A 12,539-nucleotide genomic window follows, 5' to 3' on the forward strand; every position below is an offset into this window, starting at 1 on the left:
AAATCCTGCTCGCTCTATAATGAACTTTTTTTAATTAAAATCTCACTTCCTCGCCTACTTTCACACCAAAACAATCCCAGTTAATGTTGAGAAAATTGAAATCTTCACCGACAATAGCCTTTACATATTACTGGCCAATCTACGTATACCCTATCTCCTACTGATGCTAAGGAGGCCTGCAGAGCACACCTTACAAGATGATCATAGTTTTGTTTGTTCCAAAGCTTGGCCATATGGCCTCATTTATTCTCCACATCCGTCCAAATCATACCTGAAGATTTTTCACCCTGTGATGTTATTTCCATTCCTGGTATTTTTACTATCTTTGATAGCAAACAGATCTTTCTCTGTGCTGATCAGAGCTCTGTTTCTCTTTTTGTATTCACATAATTTAGCCTTGTATATGTCTTAATACATTAATGCCTGTTTTGCCTGTTGAATTGTTAAATTTCCTTCTACATTTAACTGCATGTTCTTTCCCCCACTGTGTCAATCCCCTCAACTGTCCATCTATTTTATATCCTGCCACATTAATTTATACCCTCCCCAATTGCATTTGTAAGCATCTTAAGGATGTTAATATGTTGAACCCATTCAGTCAAGTACTACAGCTACAGATCACAACTTTCCCCCAAAATCCAGATACCTAATGCTTTCTCACCTATACATCCACACAGTCATCTAACTTGGGTCATTTCCTATATTCATTATAAGCGCTACCAGAACAAGTCCAGAAATTACAACCCTAGAAGTTTTGTTTATTTTACCTGTAGTTCAGTTCCCTACATTTGTGTTGTAGGACCTTGTCCCTATTCCTTTCTTTTAATTTCTGCCTAGCCAAATTGTTTTATGATTTCTTCTTAAGTGCCTGAACTTTAATCAAATACTTAACTTCAAAAAGTGCAAATTCTTTCTATTTGAAAATTAAATTTTCATTTTCTATTTGTCATTCATATTTTCTTTTTCGATTTATACTTCATATACGTGTCCTTGTGTGTTCATATTTTAAATCTTGGGTTGAGTGTTCTTTACTGATGTTTTTCAAGAGCAATATGCTGTCTCCTCCATCCTTTGACAAACAGGAAAAGTTTAAATTGTTGAACTTAATTTTATGACTTAAAGTATGAGCCTTGAAATTAATTTTGAGATTATTTTGTTTACTTTAAACAGTGAATCCCAATCATCTGAGGGATTAGAAGAGTTAATACTCCTTGACGGTGTGGGAGCCAAACTAACATGAATAGTTGGAATAGCAGCTGCACTAAAGCACTTCTCGGTTAATGATTCCAGTATAGAAGGCTTCCCTCCTGCACACTATCTCCAACCACTCCTTGTCAGTCGTAAACCAAATGAATATTGCAAGCATTTAGACGTGAGCAATGGAGGGGAAAAAAGTGCAGTGATTTATCAGAACTTCTCCTTTCCCCAAAAGGTATTCTTGATAAAATATGTGTGGGGGGGGGTGGTGGGGAAAGTAGCCTCTATCCTCAAAGACCCCCACCACCCAGGCCATGTCCTTTTCACTCTGCTACCATCAGGGAAAAGGTACAGGAGCCTAAAGACGATGCACAAGGACAGCTTCTTCCCCGCTGCCATCAGGTTCCTGAATAATCAAGGAACCAATGACACGGCTTTACTTTTCGTGCACTCTTAATGTTGTTATTTTTTGTAGTAACGTTGTAAGATGGTTATAATATGTATGCTTGCATGATGACGCTGTTGCAGAACACTGAATTCCATGACTTGTTCATGACAATAAATCCTGATTCTGACTTGTTTTTAAACAATTAATTGCAGCATTAAATGCAAAGAATTATCAAATGGGGTTTTTTTTGTGCTCATACAGATTGAATTATTATTGGAAAGATCAATGACCAGACACCCAACTCTCTGTTTGCAGACGCTGCTTGGTGCGCTGAGTACTTAGAGCATACTGGCTGTCTCCCATCTGCACTCCGTCTTGACGGGTTCTTACCGGAAGCATCAGTTCTTGTTCTCCTGGTGGTTCTGCTTGACTCTCTGACTTCCTCCACTAGAATTATTTCTTTTCTCCAGTCTCTGCAAACTCTCCCTGCATCCATTTTAAACATCTTGCTGTTTTTTTCCCAGATTTTCCAGCATCTAAGCATTTTATTCTCCGAATTGTTTTAAAATGGCCTGGGTCTCTTTTCTCTGATCCAGAGATGATATTTACTCTTGAAGAGAGAGTCCTCTCTGTAGGCTTGTGTTCTACAAGTTGCAGGGATTGTGGACCACAAGGAATTTGTGCACTTATTTCCCCTATAGTTCATGACCCTACTTCATGCACTTCGCTGCCAGTCCAAGTGGGACTGGAACATGGAAGAAATGCATAGTCAGTGGTTCCCAACCTTTTTCTTTCCACTCACATTCCATTTTAAGTATTCCCTGTGCCATCAGTGCTCTGTGATTAGTCAGGGATGGCTTAAGGCAGTATCTGTGTGGAAAGAAAAAGTTTGAAAACCACAGTTTTAATCGTACCTCATTGACTTGTGATGTGCTTGGTTTCAGAACTCCAAAGGAAATGGGCCAATTTTTCTCAAGCAAAATATTTCAGTAACAATTGGGTCTAGAGCAGTGATTCTCAGCCTTCCCTTCCCACTCACATACCACCTTAAGCAATCCTTGACTAATCACAGAGCACTGATGGCTTAGGGATGACTTAAGGTGGTATGTAAGTGGAAAGAAAAAGGTTGAGAACCGCTGGCGTAGTCCATTCATCTCTGCTTCCCTCTCCCATTGTGCAATCCCTCAAGGCATTAGACCTAAATCAAGTGGTCTAAATAGTGTCCTGATGTTGCCAAAAGTTAGGCAAGATAAACTTGTTACCTTGTATGCCGGCATTTCGGACAATCCATGAAACTTAAAAATGTCACCTCAAAATCCAGGCAGTGTTACACGCAAAGTATAAAATCTGAACCTTGGCTGTGAAGTCTCAACACTGCCATCTTCCCACCGGCTCCGATGCACTCTTGCATGTGTCCTGTTAGTTCTCAACAAAATCTCAGTGCTCCCTGAAGTGTCCATCTGCCCAATCTGACTGCCGTCAGCTATGTACTTTAAACAACCTGTTACGGGAGCCAATGGTGGTTTATTTTGGTATTAAAATATTGTGGTTTGCTTTTAACAGCATTCACTCTTAGTGGTAAATTCCAGATTTTTTTTGGGGGGGGTGGGTGGTGTGGGTGTCTTATATAATGGGTATTACTCAAAATCAACATTTTAGGTGGAAATCCCAGGGTGATCCTGTACACGAGTGGCCCTATAAACCAACATATACAGTATTCACACTACTTTGAGCTCCATCCATTACTTCAGTTTTGTTAAAATTAATAAGCTTTTAATGAAAGGAGTACATTTTAGACATAAGAATAGTTTGGAGATGGCAGCTTCATTGGGGTCAACACATAGAAACTAGCTGCATTGCAAGAAGTGGGCACATTTGATTTTTTTAATCATTTTCTTCAAGTCTGTTCTCAATTCAAATGCAACATGAGGGAATTCACAGGAATATCAAGGCCAGCTAATCTTGCTGGCTTGTGTGATCAATGAAAGTGTAGCTGACAAAGTCTTGGCAGGTTAAGAAATGCTCCTAGAGTGATTTGAAAATAATCATTAATTTCTAAGCATGCCGCAGTAATTGAAGTATGTAATGAGATTTCTCTTATGTTTTTAGGACAACAGTATTAACCTCCTCTTTTACCTGGTATCATATTATCTGCGTAATTTTGATAAGGTACGTTTTTAATACTTCTGAATAATTTTATACCTTTTGCTAATTGTTTCTTCTTTAAGTTTAAAAGTAACTCTTTTATTAGCTTTGATATAGCGTAATGTTGAAGGGATGCAAGTTAAAAATTCTCCAACTATTTTTTCTCAGGATGCAGGTACAGAACAAAGTATTTACCCCTTGCCAGAACCCCAAGACTTATTTCAAGCTTCACAGATGAAATTTGAGGACTTTGAGAAGGACTTCCGTAAAATGAAGAAGGACTTGAAAGGTAAAATCTTCCCATTTTCAGGTTGTCTGTGGACGTCCACTATTTTCAGTGATATTTGAGTGCTTTGTGGAAAAAAAATCCCTTCTAATTTAACAGTGATCATAACATTTCAATTTGTCACCCCTTGCTATTATTAAAACTGTCTTGCCCTTGAGTCAAAGGTTATCATTCAAATCCTTCTTTTAGGAATTGAGAAGATTATCTTGGATGACACTTTGAAACTGTACTGAGCATACACTACAATTAGATGGAGCCTGTTTCAGGTTTGAGGCTCTGTTAGCTTCCTTTGGTAGCTATAAAAGATCCTGACCTACTGAGTTTTATCCCCAACATCCTCCCCAGTGTTAATCAATTAATTTGCACTACTTAAATAGTTATTTTGACAATTTGATGTTTGCTAATTGGTTTCTAGATTTCATGTATCAAAACAGTATATGATCTTCAAAGGTACTTTTAGGCAATTCCAAACATTCTGTTGTCAAAGTTCATGAAAAGTGCATTATTGGCTTTCATGGTTTAGTTGACATTAATTGTCCTCACAAGGTCAAAGTGTAAATGTTCACACTATTTGTGAAAAGTCAATATTATAACTCATGCTATCTCACAAAATCACAGCTTGCCTAACAGTTATAGTTATTATCTTTAAATGTACAAAGAAATAAAGTGTGTGTTATGCTTTTATTTCTGCATAGGAATAAACTGTACCAAAGCACAGTGAATATGTCCACTCTTTTAGAACTATGAAATTATGCCAAATAGAACCCTTTTCAGAAATGATTCCCTTAAATTGATGAATAGCTGTATCACGGTATCATGGCTAGGTGATGGAAGATTTTTTTTTAATGTAGTCCTCAGCTGCCAATTGGATATTTATTGATATAGACAGTGTTTACAGTGGAATTAATTTACTTTGTCCTTTGTAAGTGGATAGGAAAGCTAACTTACAGTGGTGTTGGTTCCATCAAGCATCAAGACCTTGCTATCAGTCTCTCACACCTGATTGAAATAAATGAGGAAAATTTTCCAAAGTGGAGTGTGTAATATGTGACCTTACATCAGTGTAATTTCTAGCAAACAGGGAGAATGCAGAGTTTTGGACTGCGCACAGTTGAGCAAATTATTTATATGCTAGAGGAATTAAGCGTGGTGGGCATTTAGATACAAAGGTGGATTTGAGACAATGATCATCTTCAGTGAGTGTAGGCAAGAGTCAAAGGCTTTATTGATCAGAAGTCCCAGACGTGTCTCTACATGCTGCTGGCTCATGTCCAAGGGAGGTATGAGGGAGGATACTAGGGCTCTCGTCCTTTATTAGGAGATCTTATGGGGAGGGGGTACAGAAGGTAGTCCAACCTGCCCAGCCCAGTGATGACATGCCCGCAGTACTGTGTTCCACCACATTCACTCCTTTTTTTGAATGAAGTCCTGTGGGATGATGCGGGGCAATGTCCATACAGTTCAAAGTTTCAGCCGCACTGGTGGTTTTATTTGTCGCTGAGATCACCGAAGTACTGCTGGCTGTGTCGTTGGTTCTAGTGGAACAGTGGCTTGTTCGCTCGGCTGGGTGTTGGAGAGCTGAACAATGTCTGTGTCTACTGGGTCTTTAGGGGGTGGGGAGAGTGGGTGTGGGGGAGAAACACTCCAGTGGAGGGGAACACACGGGGCTGTGTTGGAGGTGTGATCACTACTTTGTCTGTCAGGGTGATTCCTGGGGCCGACTGGTCACTGCCTAGGGTTATCGGGTGCACCTTCTGTGTCGAAGCCCCGCTTGTGCCAGATCCTGGATGGACACTGTATCGTTCTGTCCAGGTACCTTAGTAGTGCGTACTGGGGGTTCGCCTGCAGGAGGTGCCCTTCCTCAACCAGTGGGTCTACCTTGTGTGTACTAATATGCTTCTGGAGAAGCACCGGCCCCAGGGTCATCAGCCAGACCAGCAATGTAGTTCCCAATGCTGACTTCCTAGGGAAGGAGAGAAATTTTTCATGTGGCTTTGCGTTGGTTGCTGTGCAAAGTAGGGACCTGGCGGCATGCAGCGCTTCTGGAAGGACCTCTTGCCACTGGGATATAGGCATCCCTTTTGACTTGAGGCCCAAAAGAACTGCCTTCCGGATCGTACCATTCTCTCTCTCTCCACCTGCCCGTTCCTGCGGGGGTTGTAGCTGGTGGTTCTGCTTGTAGCTATGCCCCTTGAAAGGAAGTATTTCCACAACTTCTCACTCAGGAAGGCACATCTCCGGTTGCTATGAATATAACTGGGGTATCCAAACAGAGTGCAGAGTGCTTTAATGACCATGGATGTGGTCATGTTGGGCCAGGGGATGGCGAATGGGAAACGTGAGTACTCTTCCACGATGCTCAGGAAGTAGATGTTCCAACTCGTGGATGGGAGGGGCTTAGATGCTTAGACGTTCGAAAGGGCGAGTGGCCTTCATGAGTTGGGCTCTCTCTGGTCTGTAAAATTGTGGCTTGCATTCCACACAGACTAGGCAATTGTCAATCAGCTCCCTGATTTCCTCCAATGAGTAGGGGTGGTTACAGGCCCTCACAAAATGGTAGAGCCTTGTGAGCCTGGGGTATCAGTGGCTATCATGGAGGTGATCAATTTGCACCCTGGCGTAGTTCCCTGGACAGGACATTGGGTGGCTCATTAAGCTTGCCCGGCTGGTACAAGATCTCATAATTTTTGATGGACAGCTCAATTCTCTACCTCATGATCTTGTCATTTTTGATTTTACCCCACTGTTTATTGTTAAAAGCAATGGCTCTCTAGCCTGTCAGCAGGGTAAATGGGCTGCCGGCCAAGTAGTACCTCCAATGGCGCATGGCCTCTGCTATAGCTTGTGTCTCCTTCTTGATGCCAGAGTGCCTGCGTTCGGGGCCTTGAAGGGTCCTGGAAAAAAAATGCCACTATCCTGCCTGCTTGATTTAGTGTGGTGGCCAGAGCAAAGACAAAGGCATTTTTTCCTATGGGGAGGGGCTACATATACAGAAGACAGGCCAGCCTGCCCTGCCCAGTCAGGACATTCCTGACCATGCCCGCAGTACCATGTTCTACCATTACCTCACATCATTTTAATTCCTGGCATGGAATGAATGAACACAACCTTTATTTAATGCATGGATTTGTCCAGTTATACTGAAAAAAATATGGTGCCCTGCAGTAAATTAAATGAGCATTATAACCAATGCTCATTTATTTGCAATTTCTTAGTAGTGTGGCTTTTGAGGAAGTATATAAATGCAAGGCCAAAGAGAAGGAAAAAAAATCTTGCAATTGGCCTTGCCGCCTCCTTGTGTTTGTAAAATAAATGCAAAATTCATGAAACAATGGTATCGAGAGCGAACATGTTTCAGCTTTCAAACAAGTGAATAATTAGGATACATTTGTCTGTATTGTACAGGTATAGCTCATTATTGACATGCTACAACTATGGGAAAATACTTTCAATAACTTCAGTTTCTTTCCTGAGTCTGAAAAATTAAATACTGGGAAGTATTTAAACTGGGAAATTGTAGTGAGGTCACTACGGCTAAAGCGAGATTATCGCTCTTGGTTAGAGCCCTAAGGCTGTAGCTCGAATCCGCATAAGAAAGACACACACACCAGTAGAGTGTATTCGACACTGAGTTTATTCAGAGGCAGCTCTTCCTTTTATAGTCAGCGTGTCTTGAGCGGACTGGCTGCCAATTGGTTGCCTCGGACGCCTAAGCCCAGATTGGGCCCCCTGCGATCTATCGGCGGTGATTGGCCATTTTCACCACTCTGCTGGCGGCCTATGGAAATGGGTGTTTTAGCCTGCACGATGTTTTGCCAGTCACTGCATTTGACGGCCCAAGGAGTAGGCTGTGGGCTGCAACAAAGTATTTAAAAGTGGATTGTGCTATTGTCAAATCAGGATTTTGATTGACTTTTGTCATTTTCAGGGCTACTCTATTTGAAGTAGAACAAAGATTATCCATACATCAACATTGCTTCAAGTGGAGATTCTTTTTAATTAGTGGTTGTGAATGTTAGGATTTAAATAGTCTGTGTTACTTACAAGAGAAAGTGAATGAGTGAGTTGCTGAGGTGGCCCTTCCACATCTTTCAGTTGCCACAATCACATGAAAATTTCTCTTGGGAATAGATTCAGAATTTGATAGGTAACAATGGACAGAGGAACAGAATTATATTATTGCATGTACCAGGTTGATCTTCCAGCAACACTGTTTCATGGTTTTGTGGATGCCTGATCTTGCTCTTTTTTGAGGCATGCGGCATGTAGTTTGTGTAGCAACCTGATCTGCTTTTGATCTTCCACAGCTGTCAGCAGCCTTCCTCAAGGCAGTCATAGCAAATGATGGCTTTTGCTCTGGCTCCATTCTACGCTGCAAATTCCAGCATTCAGCACATGACTTGAATCAACTCAACCTGCGGAGAGATGTTTTGAGAACACCAATCTTTGAAGACAGCCAACAAGGGCTTTTCAAATTTCAGTGACTTGTAAATCCAACAACCTTGATCCTCCCCCAGCTCCTCCAATCTCCATTCCAAAACAAAGTGGTGGATTGCAAGGAAAAAGATGAAACACTTCCAAAAAATCATTGTTGCAATTTGAATGCAATTCATTTTACAATATCAGAAAATTGGCCCACTCTAATCTAAAATATTGATTGTTCAAGCTTTAGCTCCAGGGAGAATTTTGCCTCCACATGCACACTAAAAAATTTAGATGATTGAAAGAACTGAATTGTGCACAAATATTAAAAGTCTGTTCAGCAATAACTGTTCATTTTGAGCCAGATATTCAAAGGTAACTGAGTTCAAGACGTGTGAAGTCTGAAAAGTGGAATTGGTATAATCTTGATTTTGTCCATTCTTCAATGGTCAGTGTTAATTTTAAGATGCACCTGTTTGTAGGTGTTGCATTTGTTCCTAATGACTGACATGTTAAATGGGGAATAAGAATATAAGAAATTGGAGCAAGAGTAGGCCATCTGGGCCATTGAGCACGCTCTGCCATTCAATAAGATCTTGGCTGATCTGATCATTGACTCAACTCCACCTGCCTTTTCCCCATTATCCCTTAATTCCTATTTTTGTGTTAAAATCTAACCTTAACATTGAACCTTAAATATGTTCAATGAAGTAACCTTAGCTGCTTCCCTGAATAGAAAATTCCACAGATTCACTACTCTTTGGGAAAAACAGTTTTTCCTCATCTCTGTCTTAAATCTACTCCCCTGAATCTGTGTCCCCCTAATTCTGGTCTCACCTACCAGTGAAAACAATTTTCCTGCCTCCACCTTATCTATCCCTTTTATATGGCTCCTAGAACGCTTCCACCAGCGTTGTCTCCGCTCCATCCTCAACATTCATTGGAGGGCTTTCATCCCTAACATCGAAGTACTCGAGATGGCAGAGGCCGACAGCATCGAGTCCACGCTGATGAAGATCCAGCTGCGCTGGGTGGGTCACGTCTCCAGAATGGAGGACCATCGCCTTCCCAAGATCGTGTTATATGGCGAGCTCTCCACTGGCCACCGTGACAGAGGTGCACCAAAGAAGAGGTACAAAGACTGCCTAAAGAAATCTCTTGGTGCCTGCCACATTAACCACCGCCAGTGGGCTGATATCGCCTCAAACCGTGCATCTTGGCGCCTCACAGTTTGGCGGGCAGCAACCTCCTTTGAAGAAGACCGCAGAGCCCACCTCACTGACAAAAGGCAAAGGAGGAAAAACCCAACACCCAACCCCAACCCACCAATTTTCCCCTGCAACCGTGTCTGCCTGTCCCGCATCAGACTTGTCAGCCACAAACGAGCCTGCAGCTGACGTGGACATTTACCCCCTCCATAAATCTTCGTCCGCGAAGCCAAGCCAAAGAGAGATGTTTCTATAAGATCTCCTTTAATTCTTCTGAATTCGACTAAGTTTAATCCCAGATGATTTAGTCTCTCCTCTTAAGTCAACCCTCTCATCTCCAGGATCAACCTGGTGATCCTGCTCTGGACCGCCTCTGAGGCTAGTATATCCTTCCTCAAGTATGGAGGCCAGAACTGTTCACAGTTCTCCAGGTGCGACCTCACCAGTACCTTGTCCAGTTGTAGCATGACCACCCTGCTCTTGAATTCAATTCCTCTAGCAATGAAAGCCAACGTTCCATTTACCTTAATGATCTGTTGTACCTGCAACCCAACTTTTTCCGATCATTGCCCAAGCACTCCCAAGTCCTTCTGCACTACAGCATGCTGCAGTTTTTCACCATTTAAATAATAATCTGCTCTTCTATTTTTTCCTACCAAAGAGGATGTCCTTGCATTTACTAACATTAGGCTCCACTTGCTAGACGTTTGCCCACTCACCTAACTTAACTATATCCTTCTGCACCCTCTCCACATCTGCTGTACATTTAGCTTTTCCACTCAATTTCATATCATCTTCAAACTTGGCTATACTACACTCTGTCCCCTCTTCCAGATCATAATTGTAAATGGTGAACAGCTGAAGGACTAGCACCAACCCCTGTGGCACCCCACGTACAATCTGTCAATCAGAAAAAATACCCATTTATCCCAACTCTCTACCTTCTATCAGTTAACCAATCCTTTCCTCTGGCTCCATTCATCTGTATCTTATTGTTAAGCTTCTTGTGTGGCACCTTATCAAACGCCTTCTGGAAATCCAAATATACAAAATCAACCTGTTCCCCTTCTATCAAACACACCCCTTATATCCTCCAAGAACTCTAGCAAGTTTGTCAAACAAGACCTGTCCTTTCTTAATCCATGCTGTGTCTGCCTGATGGAACCCCCATTGTTCTAAATGTCTCGCTATTTCATCCTTAATGACAGCTTCAAGCATTTTCCCGACTACAAATGTTAAGCTAACTTGCCGATAGTTGCCCATCTTCTGCCCACATCCCTTTTTATAAAGGGACGTGACATTTTCTGTCTTTCAATCTGCCCAGAATCCAGAGAATTTTGGTAGATGACTACCGATGCATCACATCAGGACCAGGGGATTTGTTTGCTTTCGGTCTCATTTGTTTGCTCATCACTATCTCTTCTGTAACAATTATTTTATGGAGGCCTTTGAATCCCTGTCACTACTCTTTGACATGCTGGACATGTCTTCCACTGAGAAGACTGACACAAAATATCTGTTCAATGCCTCAGCCAATTTGTCATTACTCAATATCAAGCTCCCTTTCTCATCTTCCAAGGGTCCTATGTTGAATTTAGTCAACCTCTTCCATTTTATATATTTATAAAAAAAGTTTGCTATCTGCTTTTATATTTTGTGCTAATTTCCCATCATAATCCTTCTTCCCTTTCCTTATTTCTCATTTAGTTGTAAATTGTTGCCTTTTATTGTTTTCTCCAATCCTTCAGTTTCCCACTACTCTTGTCTACTTTGTACATGTGAGCTTTTAATTTTATACTTATTTTTTTTAGTTAACTCTTCCCTCTCTCATTGCCCTGATTTTTATGAATATATTTTTGTTGAGCACTGTGAAAAATCTCTTTGAAAGTCTTCCACTGTTCCTCAACTGTTCAGCCAACTCGCTTGTGCCCCAAGTCCACACTGACCAATTCCTCCCTCATCCTGTTGTTGTCTTCCCTATTCAAGCATAATACACTAGTTTTAGATCTAACTATTGCACCCTCCATCTGTATGAGAAATTCAATGAAGGACTTCACTGGTCCAAGGGAAGCATGACCTCAAAAATTCAAAGCACCTTTGAGGATTTTGCTGTTCCTGGTGTGAGCTGTTACTGGGCACCTTGGTCTGCAGCATTTGGCAACAATGATAGCAGCATCAGTTGAGCAGCCAGGGAAATTGAAGTATTCAGAAAGCATCCATAAAAATGGGCTTTTTAGTTGTCTATTAAACATTAAATTTGACAAAAACATCTAGCACATTCACATAGGATTAAGGTAGAAGACAGAATTGAGGTCTGCAAACAAAAGTAATTATTTTTATTACATTACAACCCTTTCAGCTTTGAAATACTTGAAGAAATCAGACTCCAATGCTATTGATATTTTTTAGGTTGACTTTCTTGGCAAAGACTGCATCAATGTGAAGGATTGGGTTAGTACTAACAGCTTAGTGTAGAATTCTGCATATAAGGACATCAGACTTGCTGTCACTTTCTGTCCAAATGACAGCTCCTGCTAACAGTTTAATTGTTGTAATAGTAAATTCCAGGCCAGCATGTCCAATGGATTGTAGCTGGTATCAACCTATTAAGTCTGCTGCAAGAATAATCTGGATCCCAGTCTGTTGAAAATATGCAAGTTTCACACGAGTATTTCCCTTACAGTTCTTCATCTGATTTGTTCTTGTCATTTTAACCAATGGATGCCTGAAGAGAATTGGAGCTGAATGCGAACATTTCTATTGAGATGATATCTGAAAACAACCGAAAAGATGTGATAAATTATAGGACCAAAATATAAAGAACAGCTATCCAGATAGTGATACAAGAAACTGTAGCTGCTGTAATCTAGAGCAAATAACAAACTTCTGGAGG

At 41.2% G+C, this 12,539-nt stretch overlaps 1 protein-coding gene across 1 annotated transcript in view; it reads left to right on the plus strand.

The window, feature by feature from the left end:
• The window catches only part of LOC138762358 (formin-2-like), a 439,633-nt gene that overhangs the window by 272,994 nt on the left and 154,100 nt on the right, over positions 1 to 12,539 (plus strand). Inside the window, exons 12-13 of the mRNA XM_069936126.1 lie at positions 3,695 to 3,754; positions 3,899 to 4,019. Of these exons, the coding sequence (XP_069792227.1) occupies positions 3,695 to 3,754; positions 3,899 to 4,019 (181 nt within the window). The remainder of the gene's footprint in view (positions 1 to 3,694; positions 3,755 to 3,898; positions 4,020 to 12,539) is intronic.

This window comes from Narcine bancroftii, chromosome 4 (genome assembly GCF_036971445.1).
Source record: "Narcine bancroftii isolate sNarBan1 chromosome 4, sNarBan1.hap1, whole genome shotgun sequence".
Lineage (NCBI taxonomy): Eukaryota > Metazoa > Chordata > Chondrichthyes > Torpediniformes > Narcinidae > Narcine > Narcine bancroftii.